The sequence below is a fragment of the Oncorhynchus mykiss genome, chromosome 31, assembly GCF_013265735.2.
Source record: "Oncorhynchus mykiss isolate Arlee chromosome 31, USDA_OmykA_1.1, whole genome shotgun sequence".
Classification (NCBI taxonomy): domain Eukaryota; kingdom Metazoa; phylum Chordata; class Actinopteri; order Salmoniformes; family Salmonidae; genus Oncorhynchus; species Oncorhynchus mykiss.
The window spans coordinates 9,074,219-9,100,911 of record NC_050571.1 but is presented as its reverse complement, the minus strand read 5'-3'; the positions used below and the strand labels follow the sequence as shown (position 1 = coordinate 9,100,911).

The window sequence follows — 26,693 nt, the reverse complement described above, 5'->3', positions numbered from 1 at the left end:
AGTGGGGGTTGCTGTTTCCTACCCGGATCAGGAACATGATTATCCAGGATCCATGGTGTCTTTCATAGGCCGAGTGAGCAAAATGAGAGGTTTTTGTACATTTATCAGCAGGCCACTGCTTTTCCTATTACTTCACTTTACTCTAGTGCAATGCGATATAACAGACGGCAATGCAGAGCACTTAAAGCGGGAGCATTCGCTCATGAAACCGTACCAGGGTAAGTATGCTAACGGCATGTGAAATCGACAGCTAAGTTAGCTAGCAACTGTTATCTTGTTAGAAACGTTAGCTGCTAAGGGCCAGTCATACTACACTGAACAAAAATATAAACGCATCATGTAAAGTGTTGGTTTCACGAACTTAAATAAAATAACCCAGAAACGATCCACACGCACAAAAGCTTATTTCTAAAAATATATATATATATTGCACACATTTGTTTACATCCCAGTTAATTTGTATTTTTCCTTGGCCAAGATAATTCATCCACTTGACAGGTGTGACATATCAATATACTGGTTTAACAGCATGGTCATTACACCGATGCACCTTTGTGCTGGGGACAGGAAAGGGTCCCTCTAATTGGCAGTTTTGTCACAAAACACAATGCCACAGACGTCTCAAGGGAGTGCAATTGTCACGTTGCATGAGGCAAATGGTGGTCACACCAGACACTGACTGGTTTTCTGATCCATGCCCCTACTTTATTTTTTTTAAAGGTATTTGTGACCAACAGACACATCTGTATTCCTATCATGTGAAATCCATAGATTAGGGCCTAAATAATTTATTTCAATTGACTGATTTTCTTATATGAACTGTAACTCAGTAAAATAGTGTGCAACTGCAGCCTGCAATTCGGGGAGTACCTGTATCTGCAGGAACGCACCCCCCCGAGCATCCCATTGGTTCCTTCATGAACACTAACTAGCATGCTAGCACACGGTGTTTCCCCCACCTGTTGTGTACCCGAGAACTGTGCCCGCTAGCTACTCTGGTACACAGCAGGTGGGAGGCGGGGGTGACACTGTGTACTAGTAGCACAGTGTGCTAGTTAGCTAGCTAACACACAGTGTTGCTAAATATTTTTTTTAGAACTAACCCAAGATAGACAACAGCCTGTTGTTTTCAATTTGAGCAAATTAATCACAGTGACGAGCTTGCAAGAGCCTAATGGCATGTTTTTAGCATGTATTTAGCATGTATTTAGCATGTTTTTAGCATGTATTTAGCATATTTCCGTTAGGGGAAGTGGGCAGTAACTCAATTCTCTCTTGCACTCATTCTAACAATCATTTTTTTAAACCCATGGCAAAGGGAAAAGTCTACAAAAATCTGTCCACTCTGTTCATAACAGATTTTAGTTTTGAGAGAGGTTTAATAAACGAGAAAATTAGCAGAATGTCGTCCAAAATCCATCTCTCTCTATCTTGTCCCACTGCTGGCCACTGGGCTTCCTCTCACCACCATATTTGGTCGTGAGAGGAAACGTGAACTGGATGCTTCACATTTATACGTCCGGTAAAATATCTGTCTCATTGTTCTATCTTTGGTGTCGCCCCCGCCTGCTGTGTACCGGACTCCTCCTCAGGACTAGCTGGCTAAGCTAGCACAGTGTCTTTCGCACACCCGTCATTAACAGTTCCCGACAGGCTGGGGGCGAAGGACACTACCGGTGTTTACTAGTTATAGCTAGCTACCATTGTTGCCCCTGCCTCTTCTTCTGTTGCAAATCAAATGTGCCAAATATGACCGGTGTAGACCTTACTGTGAAATGCTTACTTACAAGCCCTTAACCAACAGGTGTAGACCTCACAGTGAAAGGCTTACTTACAAGCCCTTAACCAACAGGTGTAGACCTTACTGTGAAAGGCTTACTTACAAGCCCTTAACCAACAGGTGTAGACCTTACTGTGAAATGCTTACTTACAAGCCCTTAACCAATAGGTGTAGACCTTACTGTGAAAGGCTTACTTACAAGCCCTTAACCAATAGGTGTAGACCTTACTGTGAAATGCTTACTTACAAGCCCTTAACCAACAGGTGTAGACCTTACTGTGAAAGGCTTACTTACAAGCCCTTAACCAACAGGTGTAGACCTCACAGTGAAAGGCTTACTTACAAGCCCTTAACCAATAGGTGTAGACCTTACTGTGAAAGGCTTACTTACAAGCCCTTAACCAATAGGTGTAGACCTTACTGTGAAAGGCTTACTTACAAGCCCTTAACCAATAGGTGTAGACCTTACTGTGAAATGCTTACTTACAAGCCCTTAACCAATAGGTGTAGACCTTACTGTGAAATGCTTACTTACAAGCCCTTTAACCAACAGGTGTAGACCTTACTGTGAAAGGCTTACTTACAAGCCCTTAACCAACAGGTGTAGACCTCACAGTGAAAGGCTTACTTACAAGCCCTTAACCAACAGGTGTAGACCTTACTGTGAAAGGCTTACTTACAAGCCCTTTAACCAACAATGCAGTTTTAATAAGAGAAAAGACTTACTGCATAAACAAAAGTCAAAAAGGTAACGCAATAAAATAACAATAAGGAGGCTATGTGCAGTGGGTACCGGTACCGAGTCAATGTGCCGGTAACAGGTTAGTCGAGGTAATTGAGGTAATATGTACATGTAGGTAGGGGTAAAGTGACTGCATGGATAATAAACGGTGAGTTGCTGTAATAGTCTGTGTAGCCATTTCATTAATTGTTCAGCAGTCTTGTGGCTTGGGGGTAGATGCTGTTAACCTCTTTTGGCGCATGAATTGCTAGCGGGACAGCTATTTCAACATCCGGTGAAATTGCAGAGCGCAAAATACAAGAAAATCGTAATATTAATTTAAACATTCATGAAAATACAAGTGTCATCATTTAAAAGCATAACTTCTTGTTAATCCAACCGCGTTGTCAGATTTCAGAAAGGCTTTACGGCAAAAGCATACCATGCGATTATCTGAGGACAGTGCAACCAGCACAGGCATCACAAAATCACAAATAGCGATTAAATAAATCACTTACCTTTGAAGATCTTCCTCTGTTTGTAATCCCAAGGGTCCCAGCTACACAATGAATGGTCGTTTTGTTTGATAAAGTCCTTTATATCCAAAAAAGTCAGTTTAGTTGGTGCCATTGATCTCTGTAATCTACTCATTCAACATGCATACAAACAAATCCAAAAAGTTACCGGTAAAGTACGTCCAAACAAGTCAAACAATGTTTCTAATTAATCCTCAGGTACTCTAATATCTAAATAAACGATAATATTTAAGACTGAGAATAGTATGTTCAATAGGGAAGATAAATAACGAAGAGCATTTTCTTGTTTGCTTATGGCCGTATACACCTCGTTGAGTGCGGTCTTAGTCCCAGCATCGGTTTGTGGTGGTAAGTAGACAGCTACGAAAAATATAGACAGTGTGGTCTACAGCTTATCATGAGGTACTCTAGCTAAGGCGAGCAAAACCAGCTGTTTTTGACAAATAGAGATTAGTTTTACTGGAATCAGCTGTTCTGTCTTGCCGATGGAAAACCCAGCCAATTGACTCTGTGAAACATAAGATGTTACAGTTTTTATTAATGTCCCATTGGTAGGATAGTCTCAAACGGAGCTCATCCTGTTTATTCTCCGGTGATTGCACTTTGGCCAGTAGGACGGATGGTAGAGGCAGGTTACCCACTCGCCAACAAATTCTCACAAGGCACCTTGATCTGCTGCCCCTGTATCTCCATCTTCTCTTCATGCGAATGACATGGATTTGGTCCAGGAGCAGCTGTATATCCTTCGTGTCAGACTCATTAAATAAAATAATCTTAGCTGAGAGAGGCTGGACTAAGGGCTTTTAGGCCTGTTGTAAGGCAGGTCCACACCAGACATCACCGGCAACAACGTCGCCTATGGGCACAAACCCACTTTCGCTGGACCAAACAGGACTGGCAAAAAGTGCCCTTCACTGACGAGTCACGGTTTTGTCTCATCAGGGGTGATGGTCGGTTTCGCATTTATCGTTGAAGGAATGAGCATTACACCGAGGCCTATACTCTGGAGCCGGATTGATTTGGAGGTGGAGGGTCCGTCATGGTCTGGGGCGGTGTGTCACAGCATCATCGAACTGAGCTTGATACTGACTGTTACTTTTGATTTTGACCCCCCTTTGTTCAAGGACACATTATTCCATTTCTGTTAGTCATATGTCTGTGGAACTTGTTCAGTTTATGTCTGTTATTGAATCTTATGTTCATACAAATATTTACACGTGAAGTTTGCTGAAAATAAATGCAGTTGACAGTGAGCGGACATTTTTTTTATTGCCGAGTTCACAAAAATAGTGGATTTGGCTATTTCAGCCAGGGTGTATAAAATCGATCACACAGCCATGCAATCTCCATAGACAAACAGTGGCAGTAGAATGGCCTTACTGAAGAGCTCAGTGACTTTCAACGTGGCACTGTCATAGGATGCCACCTTTCCAAAAAGTCAGTTCGTCAAATCTCTGCCTTGCTAGAGCTTCCCCGGTCAACTGTAAGTGCTGTTATTTTGAAGTGAAAACGTCTAAAAGCAACAACAACTCAGCCGCGAACTGTGTCCTCGGTTGCAACACTCACTACCGAGTTCCAAACTGCCTCTGGAAGCAACATCAGCACAAGAACTGTTCGTCGGGAGCTTCATGAAATGGGTTTTCATGGGAATGCTGTTCATCGACTACAGCTCAGCATTTAACACCATAGTACCCTCCAAACTCGTCATCAAGCTCAAGACCCTGGGTCTCGACCCCGGGTACTGGACTTCCTGACGGGCCGCCCCTAGGTGGTGTGGGTAGGTAACATCTCCACCCCACTGATCCTCAACACTGGGGCCCCACAAGGGTGCGTTCTGAGCCCTCCTGTTCTCCCTGTTCACCCACGACTGCATGGCCATGCACGCCTCCAACTCAATCATCAAGTTTGCGGACGACACTACAGTGGTAGGCTTGATTACCAACAACGACGAGATGGCCTACAGGGAGGAGTTGAGGGCCCTCGGAGTGTGGTGTCAGGAAAATAACCTCACACTCAACGTCAACAAAACTAAGGAGGAGATTGTGGACTTCAGGAAACAGCAGAGGGAGAACCCTCCTATCCACATCGACGGGACAGTAGTGGAGTGGGTAGTAAGTTTTAAGTTCCTCGGCGTACACATCATGGACGAACTGAATTGGTCCACCCACACAGACAGCGTGGTGAAGAAGGCGCAGCAGCGCCTCAATTCGGCTTGTCACCAAAAGCACTCACAAACTTCTACAGATGCACAATCGAGAGCATGCTGTCGGGCTGCATCACTGCCTGAAATGTCAACTGCTCCGCCCACAACCGTGAGACGCTCCAGAGGGTAGTGAGGTCTACACAACGCATCACCGGGGGCAAACTACCTGCCCTCCAGGACACCTACACCACCTGATGTCACAGGAAAGCCATAAAGATCATCAAGGACAACAACCACCCGAGCCACTGCTTGTTCACCCCGCTATCATCCAGAAGGCGAGGTCAGTAAAGGTGCATCAAAGCTGGGACCGAGAGACTGAAAAACAGCTTATATCTCAAGGCCATCAGACTGTTAAACAGCCACCACTAACATTGAGTGGCTGCTGCCAACATACTGACTCAACTCCAGCTACTTTAATAATGGAAAAATTGATGTAAAGAATGTATCACTAGCCACAGTATTGAGTAGCTTGGATGAATAATGTGCCCAGAGTAAACTGCCTGCTACTCTGTCCCAGATGCTAATATATGCATATTAGTAGTATTGGTTAGAGACACTCTGAAGTTTCTAAAACTGTTTGAATCATGTCTGTGAGTATAACAAAACTTATTTGGCAGGCGAAAAACCGAAGACAAACCATTTAGATTTAATTTTTTTTGAGGTCACTCTCTTTTCAATGGGTTTTCATTGGAAATCCAGATTTATAAGGGACCTTCTTGCAGTTCCTACCGCTTCCTGGACGTCAACAGTCTTTAGAAAATGGTTGAGGTTTTTCCTTTGTGTAATGAAGAAGTAACACTGTTCAGAACGAGGTTAGTGAAGAGGACTCTTTTGTTAAGAGGCGCGTGACCTGAAAGCTAGCTACAGTTTGTTTTCCTCCTGTATTGAACACAGATCATCCCGTCTTCAATTTTATCGATTATTTACGATTTAAAAAAATACCTAAAGATGTATTACAAAAGTAGTTTGAAATGTTTTGAAAAAGTTTAGTTAACTTTTGAGATATTTTGTAGTCACGATGCTCAAGTTGGAACCTGTGTTTTTCTGGATCAAACGCGCCAAATAAATTGACATTTTGGATATATATCGACGGAATTAATCAAACAAAAGGACCATTTGTGATGTTTATGGGACATTGGAGTGCCAACAAAAGAAGCTCGTCATAGGTAAGGCATGAATTATATCTTTATTTCTGCGTTTTGTGTCGCGCCTGGAGGGTTGAAATATGCTTGTCAGTATTTGTTTACTATGGTTTGCTTTCGCCGAAAAACTGTGATTAAGCAGGTTAAAACAGGCTAAAACAGTGTGGATATTTTTGCATTCTTTTGATGTGATATGAAAGTAAAGGGCCTTTATGTTTCTAGAACCGTATTGCCATCGAGAATCGGTTCACATTTAGATGGAGTACTTGACTGCCAGAGTCGGTCTACCTCTGAAGATATCCTTGGACTTTGAGGAGCAACGACAGGCTTCTTAAAAGTACAGCTTTGGCTAGGCTTAGGGTAGCCGACTCAACTATTTTTAGTCAGCTGGGCAAAGGGTTATTCTTATTCATGACTACAATTCCATTGCGTTACATTGCCCCCCTTGAGTTCTTGAGAGCTGGGCTAAGGGTGGCAATGAGTCATTGATGCACAATGGAATTATTCACGTTCTTCTCTCATGTGTCCCTGAAATGCTGCTTGACTCTTTATCAACATGTTGTACAGGTGTTGGAAGCAGCCCGTCCAGTCAGTGGGACTTCTGGGGGAGCACGCTAGTCACCAGCTCCTATGTGCGCCTGACACCTGATGAGAGAAGTAGACAGGGATCCATATGGAACACAGTGGTGAGTAAGGAACTCGCTTCTATGAAATGTATTCTGTTAGGCATTACAGACAGATACACAAACAATAGTCCACTCCCAAATCCATTATAGCTTGATTGGAGAAGATCTACATTTTGAACTGAATAGGTCCAATTGATGGTTGAATTGATGATCCAATGTAATTTTGCTTTCACTGTGCAGCCTGTTTATCTGAAAGACTGGGAGATGCACGTGCAGTACAAGATCCACGGGTCGGGGAAGAAGAATCTCCATGGTGACGGCATCGCCATCTGGTACACGAAGGAGAGACTTCATCCAGGTAATGTATCATCTTGCCAAAATAACATCTTTGTCATCAACCACTTCCTCATTCCATTACAAAGCTTTGGCAATCAAATTAGTAGACAATGTGATGTGGTAGCACTGGGTTGCATTTGCCGTAAGCACTTCATGTCTCAGTCATGTGCTCATCATATCTCGCCTCTTTGCCTTCCATTCAGGCCCAGTCTTTGGAAACCAAGATCATTTTGTTGGCCTGGCTTTATTTGTGGATACCTTCCGCAATGATCTCCATGGGATGGATGTAAGTGCAGCGATCTGGCTGGTTGACTTGACGTGATTCTTCCCTTTGCAGGGTCTGTGTTTGGCAGCAATGCCAAGTTCCACGGCCTCGCCCTTTTTATAGACACCTACCATAACGATGAGGCGGCTGACGTGAGTTGACGCAGCTACATTTATCATTATTGTCCTGCGTTTCATGTCATTGTGATGGATGGATTTTAATGTGAAGTATTTTCTTTTGAGTTTCTTTGTTATTTTGTCATGAATTTTATTTTTTATTTTTTTGCTTTCTGAGAACTTTTTTTGTAACACAATGAACGTGTGTGGTAACTGAGTCAGGATTCGGATCAAATAATTGATTGACGATGTCTATAACAAACATTTTTTTTCCCAGTTTTCTGTCCTTACATCCCTTGTTTCCCCACACTAGCGTTCCTTCCCTTACATCTATGCCATTGTGAATAATGGTTCTCTGCCCTATGACCATGGGAATGATGGACGTAACTCTGAACTGGGAGGCTGCTCTTCTGAGATCAGGAACAAAGACCATGACACCTATCTGGCCATCCGTTACTCCAAGGGTAGACTCACGGTAGGAATTCCTTTTTTATTTTTATAATATAAATTACTCTAGTTCAGACATCTTGGATCGGTTTCCTAAACATAGATGAGGCTGAACCTAGTCCTGTATTGAAAGGCATGCTTAATGGAGATGGCTGCTTGGAGAATTCTCTTTGGTCCAGGACTATGTTTAGTCTTTGTCTGGGAAACTGGATTCTTGTGTTATGAAATTGGTGAATTTCAATGTTATGGACTACCTGTTACGTGTTTGACATGTTACAGTTCTATTCAAACAATGGCACCATTCTGATCTCTACAGGTGATGATTGACATTGATGATAAGAATGAATGGAAAGAGTGCATTGACATCGGGGGTGTCCGCCTCCCCACGGGGTACTACTTTGGGGCTTCTGCTGCTACGGGAGATCTCTCTGGTAGGTTGGGTCAGGTTGTGGAGACGGGTTATTGCTGCAGGGGATCTCTGGTAGGTTGGGTCAGGGTGTAGAGACTGATTCTTTCGAGATGTAAATCTAAATAAATGTAGGTTTCTAGAACACAAAGGTAAGAACTGCACACTGAGAAAGATAATGACTGACCTTGATTCAGTTATTTCTTTATTTATTTCATTTCGCTGTGCAGAAGAGTACACACAGATTGAACCAATGACTTGTTTGTCGTTTCATAGTCCGGCGTTGTCAGTTGTACATCTGAAGTCTATTGGGATTTATGCTAACACATTTCTCATGTTACAGATAACCACGACATCATCTCTATGAAGATGTACCAGCTGATGGTGGAACACACACCTGATGAGGACAGTCTGGACTGGACCAAGATTGAGCCAAGCGTCAGCCTGCTGAAGTCCCCCAAAGGTAGGTAGATTTACTTGATAAAGAAAACCCCATTTCCGTTCTAATCTAATAGACAATAAAGCTTGTATTCTATTTGACCACAGTCAGATATTTGTCATCTTACTGTAGATCGTGTATGGTAGGTGAGTAGGCTTGTTAGAGTTAACCGTGATCATTCTTTCATTTTTCTCTTTCACAGACAACATTGATGATCCTACTGGTAACTTCCGAAGCACGCCTCTTACTGGCTGGAAGGTCTTCCTGCTTCTGCTATGTGCTCTACTGGGAATTGTAGTTTGTGGTGTTGTAGGGGCTGTTGTATTTCAGAAGCGCCAGGAAAGAAACAGGAGATTTTACTGAGAGGAAAAACACATACAGAAATATGAGAGGTATTTGTGAAATTGACTATTGCGAAGAATGTGTTGTTGAATCTCTATTCTAAGTTAATTTTCTAAAGATTGTACAAATGTTTATATCTGCTGAAGCGCTGTGATGAGTCACTTATGGTATCGTTCCAATTTTTTGTGAAATAACCATGACTAATGGTTGCTACCATGTGTCTGAGTGACCTTTTGACTTTTTGATGGAGGCAGTTAAGCATTTTTGTTTTTATTTACCCTTTCCTCTGTAATTTTTGCTTTCACAGTGCAGGGGATAATTGCTGTTGAATTATTGTTTATTTGGCTCGATCTGTAAAACGCTGATTAGTTAAATAACAACTTTCAAAAGAGATTATTTTCACAAAATGTTCAGTATAAGATGTATAAAGATTTATTTTCCTTTCATTTAGCTTTTTGTACTGTCGGGTTCTGATTGGGCTAGTTTAGATAGGTGAATGGGATTTGATTTACTTTTTTTCAACTGACTGCTCTTGACTGTTGGTTCAATGTGATTGCTGCACTTCTGATGCTGATATGCTAAGGCTTCCTTATCTGGCCTTTGCCATTTTCTCTCTCCATGTGTGAAGTTTTCTTTGCTGACTTAAACAATATTTTTGGGAGAACAACTACCCATATCCACACCGTCACATGGCCTATATGAGGAATAATTTGGCTACTAATAATGCAACGATCGATTTATACAGACAAGTTACATTTTAGGTTTTGACGTTATTATACCATGTGGGTGTTTTTGAAGGATTTCAACGTTCTCATTTTTGGTGAGGCCTACTGGTGGCTTTACAAATCACTATGAGATTGCACCACCTTTCTCATCTTGCATTATTAAATTGATGGGAATTGTGTGTTTGAAAACCTGCTTATACACTGATTATTTGAGTGGGAATATCTCTTTAATGTGATTTGAATGATTCAAACTGAACATGGCCATTGTTGAGTTTATCCTGTAAGACTCAATAAAACTGGTCTCCCCAAATGAGTAAACTGCACGTTCTAATTTGTAGTCTAATGCTTCCATCCATATCTTTTGGTATGTGTGACAGACAGTACACACGTTTTCCCTGGACTTCTTCAAGCAAAGCTCTACTACTGATTCAACTTATTGATGTCTAAATTGAAGACCATGATCAGTTAATTATTTGCATTCCTTTTGTTAGTTTTGTGTTGAAACAAACCCCTGCACAGTGCATACCGGGAGGACATTAGAACTACAACAACCACAAGTCTAACTCGAGTGTTGATTGGACGATGGTAAAGCGATAGTTTACGTGGCATTGATGTCTGCGCAGACTCGAATCACAACATCCGTCCTCTGTAACCGGCTGGAAGATGGTGGCAGTCAAAATGCGGTTTTGTGTGTTGTCAGTTTTGCTTTTGAACGTTTATTACACCTTTGTTTCCTCGCTGTACTTTCACATCGGGGAGACTGAGAAGAAATGCTTCATAGAGGAAATTCCGGATGAAACGATGATCATCGGTCAGTGTCTTGTGGCCATTGGGATTGCTATGCTATTTAGCCTTGGGAAGTCAGCTAACAGCTAGCGAGCTAGTTTGTTTGCTAATTCGTCAAACTAGCTTCCGAATTCGAGTTAACATTTAGCCAGCAATCTAGTTAGTTATCTAGCCAGCCAACATTAAACTCTAGAGGAGGCAGTGAACTTACTTTTCAGTTGGCAGACTTGGCTAGCTAGCTACTCATATTCACGAGCAGGCTAACCAGCTAGCTAACGTTAGCTAATCAAATAAAGTTAATTGGTTGCGTAATTACACATATTTGTAGAAATTATCGCGTGTAGAGCGAAAATCGTATGTTTCTAGCTACAACGATACAGTAATACCTAACAAAAACAAGCAGACACCTGTCGTTGATGTCCTCCCCTAGCTAGAACTGTAATATTGGAAATAGGTTACTCATGCTATTGATACTTTAAAAAATAAAACATGGAACTACATATTTTACTGTCTTACCATCCATATACTGTTTAACATACTGTAGGTCTTGCCCAGAATCAACCCCTGGCCCTAACAGTTTACTTCCTAACTAAGCACTTGTAAGGATTGGACCAGTAGAAGCAATCATTGGCTGGCATGTGTAAACAATTGTATTTTCTCTTTTTTTTAGGAAACTATCGTACACAATTGTACGACAAGCAGAAAGAAGAGTACCTACCTGCCACACAGGGTCTGGGGATGTTTGTTGAGGTGAAAGACCCTGATGAGAAGGTAGGATACTACACTTTGCAACTAGTCATCCACTTCATATGGTATTCTCTGAGAGAGAGACTTGTGAGAACAATAATGACCCAAACCGCATTGAATTGAATAGTGATGATACTGAAAAAGTTGTTCTTTCTGTGTGTTTCCTGTCTGGACTCTAGGTGATCCTGTCTCGTCAGTACGGCTCAGAGGGAAGATTCACCTTCACCTCTCACACCCCAGGAGAACATCGGATCTGCCTTCACTCCAACTCTTCCAAGTTTGCCCTCTTCGCTGGAGGAATGCTTGTAAGTACATTAGTGTGACAAATGTGGGGGAAGGCTATTGCACCCACAAAAGGCATATGAATTGTGGGTCAATAAGAACAGTTAATGGCAGGATGCAGGGGGTGTAAGAGTAGCGGGTAAAAAAGTAAATACCCATTTTGATTCTCCTCTCAATTGCTGTGAACCGCCCTTTTTTTCCTCAGAGAGTTCACCTGGACATCCAAGTGGGAGAGCACACCAATAACTATGCAGAGATTGCAGCCAAAGACAAGCTGACAGAGCTGCAGCTGAGAGTGAGACAGCTGGTGGAGCAGGTGGACCAGATCCAGAAGGAGCAGAACTATCAGAGGGTGAGTACATCAGCTGTCCTGCTGAGTAAAGCCCTGGACATGCCGGTAGTGTTTACCGGCCGAGACTACTTAGCACCTCTGAACAGAGGGCCAGCTATAATTCGCTAATCAAGTCTAGATGTAGAAAAATGCTAAAATAATGTCAGACACGTACTGGCGGATGGTCCCTAAAACACACAGAGCGCAATGAAAGCGAGACGATCAGCAGACCGCCATTTGGTGCGATGTTTTCTCCTTCAAATATAATGAAATGTCTGTTCAAGGCAAACTTAAGACATTTGCTAAATTGCAAATCGACCTCTAGCCCCCATACTCTAGCCACTCCTGTAAATCTGAGGGGATTGGAGATATATATAAGCATGTGAGTAACACCTTACTATAGTCTTCTGAATGGCTAGGTTGAAATATCGCCATATTGCTTCCACTGATCCAATCCTGTCAGATCTACTAGTGAGTAGATTCAGGAAATTCATTGCCTTGGCTCGTGTGCTACTATTTCTATTTATAATTGCTCTGTCTTTTTCAGTACCGCGAGGAGCGCTTCAGGCAGACCAGTGAGAGCACCAACCAGAGGGTTCTGTGGTGGTCCATCGTTCAGACATTGATCCTGGTGGCCATTGGCTTCTGGCAGATGAGACACCTCAAAAGTTTCTTTGAGGCCAAGAAATTAGTGTAAACATGCACTCTCATAGTGTCGTTTCTGAGTCCGGATTGGGGATCAAATCAGTAAATTCGGGAAGTTAACTTACACACTATTCTTGAATTGAAAATTCCCCCATTGTTTTCTGAGGCATTTTTCATGAATCAATTCAATTTGAAAGAACTTCCTGAATTGATATGTGTATTGAACACAACCCTGGTCTGAATGCAGTACTTAAACATTAGTGAGAATGTGTGATATCTCCCAGAAGTATGTGTACAGATGGGTGAGGTTACCGTTCTATCAGTGAAAACCCAGTTACTCTTTATTTTGAAGGGGCTCCGCTTTTGGATTTTTAAGACCCTTTTGTGACTTTGATATTCCCCATCGCTATTTCTGTAAGAACACTGTTTGCAATTGGTTTTTATTTATGATCCTCCACTGTATGCTCTATGTTTTACATTTGGCTGGGGAAAAAATGATATTGTACTATCGATATCAAACATGATTTTGTACTATTGATGATATCAAACATTGGACTGATAATATCAAACATTGTTAAAACAGCTAATGTATTTTTTCACTTCATAAGCCTCCCCCCCCCCACCCCAACATCCCATAAGATATTTCTGTAGCACTGTTTGTGACTAGAATGCCTGTCGGTCATATTCCAGGCCGCATCTCTTCTCTCAGCATAACAGGTGTGTTTTCAAACTGATTAGACATTGTTCTCACTCTACATGCATTGTAATGGGGGTTTTGTTACTGGCTGAGAGAGAGGGCACCTATTTTGGTTTAGAGCCCTACAACAGAAATGGTGACTTGATTTATGAAACTTATTAATCTTTACGTTTTTATTTAGCATCAAATGAATGTACGTTTCAACCCCTGATGTATTTAGTTGTTGGTCGTGGTCTGTGTGTTTAGAAACAGAAAGACATCTAGAATATGCACAATTTTAAATTGAAGATCTTGAAACTTGGGAACTTTCTCTTGTTAACCGGTATCCGTTTTCGCAAAGCACCTCTGAGTAGATCTGCTGATCTATTATCTGTTATCCCTTGTTATTCATGTTGATTTAAAAGGAGAAACCGATCCTAGATCAGCACTTGTACTCTGATGCTTTCTGAATATGGGCTCTGTCTGTTTTTATTTATGAAGTTGGAAAGTGAGATAAGAGACATAACGCTTTGGTTAAAGGTTGGTGCCAGAGTGTCTGATGTTAATATGGTAGTTTCATGGAAAACTTTGACATACTAGCTATGCATTTGCTGAAGTACGAAAGCAGTTCACAACCCTAACTTGCTGAATACACTGCCAAATATGTTCCCTTATCACAATCGACTGGCTTGATAGTGGTCAAGTGAACATTGGTTGTTTTTTCATCTGTACTGCATATCTAAGTGAACCTAGAGAGGTTTTGGTTTGTCCATTTCCTTTCTGCAAATACTCAGGTAGAGTTTTGAAGACACTGATTTAATTCAATTTGATTAAATAAAGAATTGTTGTCCGGGTTAACAGGTTTGCTCCAGTTCTCATCATGTACAAGGAGTGGATTTGTGTGTAAACATCCATTGTAACACTTGAAAAGTACTTAGCCAGAAAGCAGTCATTGCTTCTTGTCACTCAAAACAATTTGAACTACACTGGATCTTTTCAGCAGAAAATATTTTTGTTCAATTAATCCGTTTTTTGTTTGTCCTTAATAATTCCCCAAACTGTTCCTTGTTGAATTATTGCGTCATTGGTGTTTTTTTTGTTGCATTTATATGGTTAGATACAGTATCAGAGATTTCGAGTATGATTTGAATCAGTTGGTACTGGTTTGTTTTGGGTGGGAGGGTTTTTAATTTTAGATTATGTCGATGTGAAAACTTGATTAAATTTGCACTAAAAAATAAAGTTGTCACCAATGGCTAGCCGTCCTGAATGATTGTTTTCCACCGACACTTTGCCCAACAAAAATATTAGATCAGAGGTGGGTCCATCCATAGGGAATGCGTTCTATAGTTCCGCAAATGCATAGGAACGTTGTCTTTATGACGTGTTTCCCCCGGAGCAATATCATAGGCGGACCTTATAAATTCAGGTGTTGATATTTTCTTGTGTAGAAGCTCTTTAGCGAAATAACTAATTATTTCAATGTAACTTTCGTATGGTAGTGTGTGAAACACAGTTAATTATTGAAACAAATTATATTTGTATAGTTTGTTGCTAGACTTTTTTGTTTCCCGAAATCCACGTGTCTCACCACAGAACAATCTTAGTCTCATTGTGCAGTAGGACATGGATAGGAACAACATTTCCTTGCTCTGCTATGTTGCAACGTGTACACCCGGGGCGTCGTCATTACGCCGATTCTGTTGTAAAACGTTTCTTAAACAGAATGAAACGAGGCGGGACCAACCGTAATTTGTCCAATAGAAACTCTCGTTTTAGTTGCTAAACGTTCTGCAACTGTTTGGACTAATGATTACACCCCTGCTAGGTAGCTATCAGCGAGCAGCAGTGTTGCTCTGTTATTAGCCAGCGTCAAGCCAAAGCTTTGCCAATGTAATAAGAACATTGGCACGGCATTTCACTTTCAGTAACCAAAGGCGTAATGTGATATTTCGAGGAAGAATATGACAAGAACACCAGTTGGACAGCAAAATAATCCGACTGCAAAGGAGAGAGCCAGGAATAATGAAGATGTTCGATTGTAGAATCACGACGACATTCTCTGTTTTATGAGGAGCTACTGTCAGAATCTGGGGAATAGCATAACTGGATTTTTCTGTGAAATCTTGAAGCTGTTGTCATTTGCAACCTCGAAAATGATGTATTCATCAAGAAGGAAACCAGTCCTCTATTTCAAAGAAGACCGAAGGTAAAACATAACGGTAGCCCTGATGTTCACAATGACCCTATCCTAGGATTAGTCTAGATGAGTGAACCGATATTAGCAAGCTAGTAAATGTTTCATTTTTATCTACTAGCTTGTGAATCATACCAATACACTAATAACGTTACTGTAGGTACACTAAAGCCTAAATATCTGGCTATTACATTGGTACACTTGCCTATCTCTTTAAAAACGAATGCAGCTGGTGTAAATTGATTGCAGTCAGATGTTTAAGATGGTTGAAATATTTCTTAGTATTGTTCAACCTCAAAGAAACGAGACACTAAAAGTACCTCATCCAGAGGAGTGTAGTTGACTACAATAGAAGCGTGTTATCATTGAGTAGATGAGGACAATAGAAGAGTGTTATCAGTGAGTAGATGAGGACAATAGAAGAGTGTTATCAGTGAGTAGATGAGGACAATAGGAAGTGTGTTGCTCTCAGATTTTGTTGTGTGAAATAATGTTGGTGGGTTGATTTTTAGTTAGATTTCTGGTATAATTGCGTGATAGTATTTTAAACCAGCCATTCCTTACAATCTAGATGTAGCCATTGCATACAGTGTGTGTGGGTTTGGTTGTGTAAGCGTTTAGTGTACAATACTTATGCCTAGCTGAGTTAACGCCACTAAACCTCTCACTTGGTCAGTTTGTGGTTCAGGTGTGTAACATACCATAGATTGACTGCACTACATTGCTGAATGAGACTTGCTATTACTTTCAGATTCTGGTCTGGGAAATGCACAGTCTACAAACTATTTGGTCTGTGTGTGGTGCTGGTACTGGTCTCCCTCCTATGGCTCCAACTCAGCTGTACAGGAGACATGACCCGGGTTGTAGTGGATGACGGACGCATCCCCCATCAGCCTTGTCCGCTGGAGAGACAGGCATCCGCTGCGGACGACCCTTCCTGGGGTCCTCACAAGCTGGCCCTCCTGATACCTTTCAGGGAGAGGTTTGAGGAGCTGCTGGTATTTGTCCCCTTCATGCACACCTTCTTGAACAACAAGAAAATACTGCATAAGATCTTTGTAATTAACCAGATGGATCACTATCGGTAAGTGATGGAAGACGTTATGTTGCCTCATTAGTCATTAGGCCTACAACAGAAGTGCTGTTACTGTCTAATCTGAAGGCCACAATATTTTCTATTCTATTTTAGTCCAGTGGTTGTTGATGAATTCTGATTGACACAGGGGAACTATAGTCTGGATGTGTGCCTCGTTGATTTGCACCTTACCAATGAAATATTGACTCCTCCTGGTAGTAAATAATGAGTTCCACCCATATCTCACCGCAGGTTCAACAGAGCCTCTCTCATTAACGTTGGTTACACGGAGAGTGGTAACGACACTGATTACATCGCCATGCATGATGTGGACTTGTTACCTCTGAATGAAGCTCTGGACTATGGTTTCCCAGAGGAGGGCCCGTTCCACGTGGCCTCACCAGAGCTGCACCCCCTGTATCACTACAAGACATACGTGGGAGGAATCCTGCTGCTCACCAAACAGCATTATCACATGGTAGGTTAGCCTGTTGTTTGTTAATCAGTCATTATCACATGGCCTATTGTTTGTTTATCAGTCATTATCACATGGTAGGTTAGCCCATTGTTAAGATAATCATTCATTATCAGTAATAATAGACAGCATTTCAGAGCTCTAGTACATTCAATTCATTATTTACCCATACACATATTCTAATAAAATTATATTCATCACATGCACCAAATACAACAGGTGTAGACTTTACAGTGAAAAGCTTACAGACCTTTCCCAACAATGCAGAGTTTAAAATAGTAACACATGAGAAATAAAATAAAATACACAAGAATAGAGCTATATACAGGAAGTACCAGTACCAGATCAATGTGGAGTTATATACAGGAAGTACCAGTACCAGATCAATGTGGAGTTATATACAGGAAGTACCAGTACCAGATCAGTGTGGCGCTATATACAGGAAGTACCAGTACCAGATCAGTGTGGAGCTATATACAGGAAGTACCAGTACCAGATCAATGTGGAGTTATATACAGGAAGTACCAGCACCAGATAAATGTGCAGGGTATTTGAGGTAGATATGTACATGAAGGCAGGGTAAAGTGACTAGGCATCAGGATAGATAATAATAAGGTATTTGAGGTAGATATGTACATGAAGGCAGGGTAAAGTGACTAGACATCAGGATAGATAATAATAATAAGGTATTTGAGGTAGATATGTACATGAAGGCAGGGTAAAGTGACTAGACATCAGGATAGATAATAATAAGGTATTTGAGGTAGATATGTACATGAAGGCAGGGTAAAGTGACTAGACATCAGGATAGATAATAATAATAAGGTATTTGAGGTAGATATGTACATGAAGGCAGGGTAAAGTGACTAGACATCAGGATAGATAATAATAAGGTATTTGAGGTAGATATGTACATGAAGGCAGGGTAAAGTGACTAGACATCAGGATAGATAATAATAAGGTATTTGAGGTAGATATGTACATGAAGGCAGGGTAAAGTGACTAGACATCAGGATAGATAATAATAATAAGGTATTTGAGGTAGATATGTACATGAAGGCAGGGTAAAGTGACTAGGCATCAGGATAGATAATAATAAGGTATTTGAGGTAGATATGTACATGAAGGCAGGGTAAAGTGACTAGACATCAGGATAGATAATAATAATAAGGTATTTGAGGTAGATATGTACATGAAGGCAGGGTAAAGTGACTAGGCATCAGGATAGATAATAATAAGGTATTTGAGGTAGATATGTACATGAAGGCAGGGTAAAGTGACTAGGCATCAGGATAGATAATAATAAGGTAGATATGTACATAAAGGCAGGGTAAAGTGACTAGACATCAGGATTAATAATAATAAGGTATTTGAGGTAGATATGTACATGAAGGCAGGGTAAAGTGACTAGACATCAGGATAGATAATAATAAGGTATTTGAGGTAGATATGTACATGAAGGCATGGTAAAGTGACTAGGCATCAGGATAGATAATAATAAGGTATTTGAGGTAGATATGTACATGAAGGCAGGGTAAAGTGACTAGACATCAGGATAGATAATAATAATAAGGTATTTGAGGTAGATATGTACATGAGGGCAGGGTAAAGTGACTAGGTATCAGGATAGATAATAAGGTATTTGAGGTAGTTATGTACATGAAGGCATGGTAAAGTGACTCGTCATCAGGGTAGATAATAATGATTGTACAGGGTGGCGGTGTGTTGTTTTAGCTGTGTCGTGTTCTGTGTTCCTGAAGTGCAACGGCATGTCCAACCGGTTCTGGGGATGGGGGAGAGAAGACGATGAATTCTACAGGAGACTAAGAACTGCTGGATTACAGGTAAACCAGGACTGTCCTTTACGTGTCACAAAGAGACAGAGATCGCTGGCTAATCCTTAAAATTACTCCAAAAGAATGTCAAGCCAATGACTGATAAGCATCAGTATCTGACTCCTCTACCTACACATTAGGAAAACTACAGAGTACGTTTGCATGTAGACCAGTAAAAAAAAAACTGTTGCCACGTCTCTAAATACAAGGAATAATATAATCAATCTGTCATTTTCTGTTTGCCAGCTCTTCAGGCCCAGTGGGATAAAAACAGGGTATAAAACCTTTCGCCACATCCATGACCCTGCCTGGAGGAAGAGAGACCAGAAGAGAATGGCTGCACAGAAACAGGTAGAGATGCATTCACTGGGAACCTCCTACCGTGTTGTATTGCTATGTGTTGCATTCTCAGATAGACGGATACTGAATTGATCTCTTTGGTTGTATTTCTAATCACACTACTGACATTATGGTTCTCTCTCCTCGTTTTTTGGAAGGAACAATTCAAGGTTGACCCTGAGGGCGGGTTGACTAACTTGCAGTACAAGGTGGAGTCGAGACAGGAGCTGACTATTAGTGGAGCCCCTGTCACTGTCCTCAACACCAAACTGGAGTGTGACACAGACAAGACTCCCTGGTGTCTGCTGAACTAATAGGACCCCAATGATAGACCCATGCTGCCTCTCACCTGGGTTATGTTCATTATCCACCAAATGGAATAAAACAGGGTGGGACTACCTGAGCTTCTCCAATAAGAAACACTTGTTTTTGTGTGCCCTAATGAATGTGACCCTGGTGCTACAGAGGGGTGATGTTTCCCCTGCTTGAAGTGTCTGGAAGACATGGATAAAATTAAAAAAAGTAGATTATTATTTTATTTTTTTCTCAAAAAAACGCATCAGAAGACATCTTTTGGCTGACCCAGAGAAGAGGCTTTGGCCTTTGACCCCAGCAACGCCTTCCCGCATTGGAGAGATGGAATGTATTTATATTGAACTAGCTATATGATGTCATCCTTTAGAACTGTATGTCTAACTTGCATTCAGAACTGTGAGTGACTGGATCTGTGAGTGACTGGATCTGTGAGTGACTGGATCTGTGAGTGACTGGATCTGTGAGTGACTGGATCCGTGAGTGACTGGATCTGTGAGTGACTGGATCTGTGAGTGACTGGATCTGTGAGTGACTGGATCTGTGAGTGACTGGATCTGTGAGTGACTGGATCTGTGAGTGACTGGATCTGTGAGTGACTGGATCCGTGAGTGACTGGATCTGTGAGTGACTGGATCTGTGAGTGACTGGATCTGTGAGTGACTGGATCCGTGAGTGACTGGATCCGTGAGTGACTGGATCTGTGAGTGACTGGATCTGTGAGTGACTGGATCTGTGAGTGACTGGATCTGTGAGTGACTGGATCCGTGAGTGACTGGATCCGTGAGTGACTGGATCTGTGAGTGACTGGATCTGTGAGTGACTGGATCCGTGAGTGACTGGATCTGTGAGTGACTGGATCTCATGCAGGCCTAACTTCAGGGGCTTTGAACTACAGACACTTTGCCAATATTGACGATACATGAAAGGAAAGGTGTTCTGAAATAATAAGCAATGGCCTTTGTATCTGTTTGTTTGTTTGTTGATTTATTTATTTTTACCCTTATTTGACTTGGTAAGTTGACTGAGAACACATTCTCATTTACAGCAACGACCTGGGGAATAGTTACAGGAGGGGGGATGAATGAGCCAATTGGAAGCTGGGGATGATTAGGTGACCATGATGGTATAAGGGCCAGATTGGGAATTTAGCCAGGACACCGGGGTTAACACCCATATTCTTGTGATAAGTGTCATGGGATCTTTAGTGACCACAGAGAGTCAGAACACCCGTTTAACGTCCCATCTGAAAGACGGCACCTTACACAAGCAATGTCCTCAATCACTGCCCTGGGGGCATTGGGATATTTATTTAGACCAGAGGAAAGGGGTGCCTCCTACTGGCCCTCCAACACCACTTCCAGCAGCATCTGGACTGGACCAACACTGCTGAGCTTCAGAGGCCAGCCAGCAGTAGGATGTAGGGATGGTGTTCTGCTGGGTGTGATCCAGATGGACCAACACTGCTGAGCTTCAGAGGCCAGCCAGCAGTAGGATGTAGGGATGGTTTTCTGCTGGGTGTGATCCTGATGGACCAACACTGCGGAGCTTCAGAGGCCAGCCAGCAGTAGGATGTAGGGATGGTTTTCTGCTGGGTGTGATCCAGATGGACCAACACTGCTGAGCTTCAGAGGCCAGCCAGCAGCAGTAGGATGTAGGGATGTTTTTCTGCTGGGTGTGATCCAGATGGACCAACACTGCTGGATGTGATCCAGATGGACCAACACTGCTGGGTGTGATCCAGATGGACCAACACTGCTGGGTGTGATCCAGATGGACCAACACTGCTGGGTGTGATCCAGATGGACCAACACTGCTGGGTGTGATCCAGATGGACCAACACTGCTGGATGTGATCCAGATGGACCAACACTGCTGGGTGTGATCCAGATGGACCAACACTGCTGAGCTTCAGAGGCCAGCCAGCAGCAGTAGGATGTAGGGATGTTTTTCTGCTGGGTGTGATCCAGATGGACCAACACTGCTGGGTGTGATCCAGATGGACCAACACTGCTGGGTGTGATCCAGATGGACCAACACTGCTGGGTGTGATCCAGATGGACCAACACTGCTGGGTGTGATCCAGATGGACCAACACTGCTGGGTGTGATCCAGATGGACCAACACTGCTGGGTGTGATCCAGATGGACCAACACTGCTGGATGTGATCCAGATGGACCAACACTGCTGGATGTGATCCAGATGGACCAACACTGCTGGGTGTGATCCAGATGGACCAACACTGCTGGGTGTGATCCAGATGGACCAACACTGCTGGGTGTGATCCAGATGGACCATTTGCACTTTTCCGGAATCCCTATGTCCTTCAGCTGAAGTCTGCAATAATGTCTGGCTTAATATATTATCATCAGAGTCACTATGAAAGGGTTTTCTTTCTGACGTTGGCATGCCATTTCCATGATCCGTAGCGTTGTATTCTCATCCGGTATCCATTGTAACCCGCCACGTGCTCAACTGGTAGTGAGTTGGGTGTCAGGGGGCCATTTTGACTTTGTTGGTGATGGTCAAACAGTTAAGGTTTACAGCCGTGCTTTAGAAGGTTATCGGAGACCGACTAGACATTATGAAGGTATTTTGGGGGTAAATTAAGGTGTGTTTACAACAGTTTGGCCATATACCATACTGCTGTAATGTATTTTTGAATGACTAGACAAGTCAATGGTACCGTAAATGTATTTGTACAATAGTCAGTATGTTATGTTAAGTTATGACTCAAAAACATGGGGAAAGCATGCATTGTCTTTTTTTTCCCCACTCATGTATACAGTTCTTCATTGTACATAATATGAATGAACACATCTGTATTGTATTTTCAATACTTAACATCCATTTGATCTGTTTGAAGTTCTGTCTGACAGAAGACCGTACCTGAGCTTTGTTATGTTGACATCCCTCACTATAATTGGGGGGGGGGGGGGGGGGGGGGGGGGAAGAGATACAGCACATGTTGCAGTTTATCTACTCAATAAATGCATATTAGCGATAGTTAACTGATGGTACTCTCTGATTTGAGAGTGTAAATTAAGGTGTGTTAGTAGCCTGTCATTCCAGGTGTGACTTTAATCTTACTGATCCTGTAAACAGACAGTAATGAGTACTTTCACACACTCTTGAAGTCAACTCTGCATTGTCTCACTGGTTATAGACAAGCCTAATTTTGAATCCACTAGAAATGTAAAAACAGATACTTGTACCACTCACTACCAAGAAGTCTACAATATACTGTGTCTGTAATTTAGCATATGACATAAGTTTATAAAAATCGGGCATAACTTGTTATGCATTTAAAGTCTGCTCAAGACTGTAGAAGTTATGCCTATTTCTGCCTTATGACTATTTTATATTGAACCTTTATTTAACTAGGCAAGTCAGTTAAGAACAAATTCTTATTTACAATTACGGTCTACCAAAAGGCAAAAAGCCTCCTGCGGGAACAGGGGCTGGGATTAAAAATTAAATACAAAAATATAGGACAAAACACACATCAGAACAAGAGAGACACCACAACATTATATAAAGAGAGACCTAAAGACAACAACATAGCATGACAGCAACACATGACAACACTCAATAATGATTACTTTTGTGGTGATTTGTCACTTCAGCCCCGCATGCAAAGCCCCTGTCTGAAGTCTTTGTCAGGTCATAATTGATCCATCGGCTCTTGGTCGACCAGAACACCGCCCCATCACGACAGCTTTACACTAATCTCCTCAAAGTAGTTTTTGACTCGATGGGACAACACCTTTCAGGCCCTGTGCTCTATCTTTTGAGGCGGGGTATGAAGTCCTCGCCTCCCGCCTGGAGAAGGAGCCACACTCATCGGCGCAGCATGACGAGAGGAAGCCTGAGCGCGAGTTCCTTCAAAGGGACATCTTCTTTCTCCTTTACCATCATATTTTCCTATTTGTGGTGGAGTAACGGACATCTCGTCATGGTTACCAAACAAGGTTCTATTAACGACAAAGACAAATAAAGCGTGCTCCTTCAGTGTTGAAGTTATCCTTTCCGTGGGTCCTTCCTGGGAAGCAGCTACACAACAAGCCATGAACAACCAGCAACCAGGCCGAGGCGCAAGGCACCATCCGGCGATGCTGACTTGGTCGCATATTGGAAACACAAATTCACTTCACACTGTTTACTACCAGCTGTATAACGGTGAGATCAATTTATGTCCTCAATGTTTCCGACTTTGATTGTTTTGGCCCAAGGGATATTAGCCTACATGATAGGTCTCGTATTGCATTGTCTTGTAAAACTGATGATCTGACTCTTCTTCATTTCAAATGGAAAATGGAATAGGTGTCATTGTGATAATGCAGGCCGTGTAAGGAAGAATGTTGTTTGGAAATTAATGTTTGTTTTCTCTGCAGGGCAACCGGGCAGGCTTTCCCGGGGAACCTTCGTGCGGAGATCTGGCAGGAGAATCCGTACCAGCTACACCCACGACCAGCTGACCAAACTAGAAGAAGTGTGCAGTAAGCAGCGGTACATGACAGGGACTGAGAAGATGCTTCTGGCCTCAGCGCTGAGAAAGTCTGGTTCCAGAACAGGAGAACGCGGTGGAGGAAGGCCCTTTGGGACATTGCCGGTGTACCTGAGAGCCACGCTCACGGTGAAACACCGAGCAAGGAGACGGATGAGTTGATTTCCGTGGACAATGACGAGTCATGGGTGTATTTTTTATTTAAAGTTATATTACTAAATTCCTTGAGGCCGTCACACACATTCACGATGATTCTTGAATTATTGTCAAACAAGAGAGACTTGTCTATATTTTACCACTGTGTGGCCTGGCATGGGATGCTTCAGCTCGTCAATCAGCTATCAACTAGGCTGAAGATTTAGCCGTGTCATTTTTGTCATGTATTTTATATTCCTCTTTCGTGATTTCGTTTTTTTTCATCTCTTCCTTTTCACACATACTTTTTTTATTGTGTTTCTTTTCAGTTTATGTTGTGCATTTATCCATGTACTGAACCCAGGATATAGGCCTAGCTTTCTGTACTGAACCCAGGATATAGGCCTAGCCCTCTGTACTGAACCCAGGATATAGGCCTAGCTTTCTGTACTGAAAACAGGATATAGGCCTAGTTTTCTGTACTGAACCCAGGATATAGACCTAGCCCTCTGTACTGAACCCAGGATATAGGCCTAGCTTTCTGTACTGAAAACAGGATATAGGCCTAGCTTTCTGTACTGAACCCAGGATATAGGCCTAGCTTTCTGTACTGAAAACAGGATATAGGCCTAGCTTTCTGTACTGAACCCAGGATATAGGCCTAGCTTTCTGTACTGAAAACAGGATATAGGCCTAGCTTTCTGTACTGAACCCAGGATATAGGCCTAGGTTTCTGTACTGAACCCAGGATATAGGCCTAGCTTTCTGTACTGAACCCAGGATATAGGCCTAGCTTTCTGTACTGAACCCAGGATATAGGCCTAGGTTTCTGTACTGAACCCAGGATATAGGCCTAGCTTTCTGTACTGAAAACAGGATATAGACCTAGCCTTCTGTACTGAAGCCAAGCATATAGGCCTAGCTTTCTGTACTGAAACCAGGATATAGACCTAGCCTTCTGTACTGAACCCAGGATATAGGCCTAGCTTTCTGTACTGAACCCAGGATATAGGCCTAGGTTTCTGTACTGAACCCAGGATATAGGCCTAGGTTTCTGTACTGAACCCAGGATATAGGCCTATCCATCTGTACTGAACCCAAGGATATAGGCCTAGCTTTCTGTACTGAACCCAAGGATATAGGCCTAGGTTTCTGTACTGAACCCAGGATATAGGCCTAGGTTTCTGTACTGAACCCAGGATATAGGCCTATCCATCTGTACTGAACCCAAGGATATAGGCCTAGCTTTCTGTACTGAACCCAGGATATAGGCCTAACCCTCTGTACTGAACCCAAGGATATAGGCCTATCCCTCTGTACTGAACCCAGGATATAGGCCTAGCCTCCTACTTATATACTGCTGTTTTTTTCTGTTCTACTGATTACCGTCTCTATATGTTTGTTTTGACTGATATTTTTTTGCTACTTGATATGCAATTCGCTTGTATTTTTGTCTAATAAATCTTTGGTCTATAGATGAGAAATGGTGTACAATAATTTCCATATAGAAAATGCTGTGTCCAAAACAGAAAGTGTGGATTTATTAAAGAACAAACTGCAAACAGCTATAAGTAAATATATGATCTAATTCGCTAAATTTTAATACACTCGAATGACAATAGTGTGATGGACACAAGACTGCAGGTATAGCCCCAAACTGAGCGACTAATGCATTATGGGCCACTACAGTCTGTTAATTCGTTTTCCATGAGTAAAGAAGTCGCTCCAGGCATACTGGCCCTCACTTAACCAGGTATTATGTTCCTAGAAGCCAGGTGTGTGGAGGTAAAAGCTTAAAGTCAGACCCAACACTGACATTCTTCTCCCTAATTGACCTTTATGGACTCGAGCTGACAGAGACAGGAAATGTTTGTGCGCGAGAGTAAATAAATGAGACCGCACTGAGAGAGAAACAGCAATGATAGGCGCGCAAAACGTCCCCCAATTTGAGCCTAAATATGCTTCAAGGTTAAATTGCAATTAGGTAGTAGATGGAAGTTTTCATTATGTAGATATTACAAAATAATACATGTGAAATTAATCAATATTATAAACTTAACTATAATAAAGTTATAGTAATTCGGGGTACATTTTAAAAATCACATTGTTTAATTGAATTAAAACACATTTTTGCAAATAGGTAATTATGAAAAATATAAGGCCTTGTATTTTTTAAATTAAAATATATATCATCCATTCTTTCCCAGATCTCATTTGAACGTAACATCAATGTTATCTTAAAAAGCCACTAGAGAGCGCCATCAACAT

General features: G+C 42.0%; 3 protein-coding genes across 5 annotated transcripts; all 3 read left to right on the top strand.

Moving 5' to 3' along the window:
- Positions 1–10,407, top strand: LOC110504524 (vesicular integral-membrane protein VIP36). Of its 2 annotated transcripts, none has more exons than XM_021583281.2 (8): positions 1–218; positions 6,950–7,068; positions 7,249–7,366; positions 7,682–7,761; positions 8,039–8,200; positions 8,489–8,603; positions 8,922–9,041; positions 9,220–10,407. In XM_021583281.2, the coding sequence occupies exons 1-8, from the start codon at positions 53–55 to the stop codon at positions 9,378–9,380; spliced, it is 1,041 nt and encodes a 346-aa protein (XP_021438956.1). In that variant the 5' UTR covers positions 1–52; the 3' UTR covers positions 9,381–10,407. The 2 variants fall into 2 exon arrangements, with proteins under 2 accessions (XP_021438956.1, XP_021438955.1); XM_021583280.2 differs by lacking the exon at positions 7,682–7,761 and adding an exon at positions 7,548–7,630 and having other exon boundaries at positions 2–218.
- A 292-nt stretch (positions 10,408–10,699) lies between these two features.
- Positions 10,700–14,806, top strand: LOC110504525 (transmembrane emp24 domain-containing protein 9). Its single transcript, XM_036970530.1, has 5 exons — positions 10,700–10,895; positions 11,541–11,641; positions 11,797–11,922; positions 12,105–12,251; positions 12,778–14,806. The coding sequence occupies exons 1-5, from the start codon at positions 10,748–10,750 to the stop codon at positions 12,925–12,927; spliced, it is 672 nt and encodes a 223-aa protein (XP_036826425.1). The 5' UTR covers positions 10,700–10,747; the 3' UTR covers positions 12,928–14,806.
- A 141-nt stretch (positions 14,807–14,947) lies between these two features.
- Positions 14,948–20,750, top strand: LOC110504523 (beta-1,4-galactosyltransferase 7). 2 transcript variants are annotated; one of them, XM_036970529.1, is made up of 6 exons: positions 14,948–15,760; positions 16,500–16,832; positions 17,076–17,301; positions 19,059–19,142; positions 19,380–19,484; positions 19,631–20,750. In XM_036970529.1, the coding sequence occupies exons 1-6, from the start codon at positions 15,621–15,623 to the stop codon at positions 19,784–19,786; spliced, it is 1,044 nt and encodes a 347-aa protein (XP_036826424.1). In that variant the 5' UTR covers positions 14,948–15,620; the 3' UTR covers positions 19,787–20,750. The 2 variants fall into 2 exon arrangements, with proteins under 2 accessions (XP_036826424.1, XP_036826423.1); XM_036970528.1 differs by having other exon boundaries at positions 19,628–20,750.
- The last annotated feature ends 5,943 nt before the right edge of the window (positions 20,751–26,693 follow it).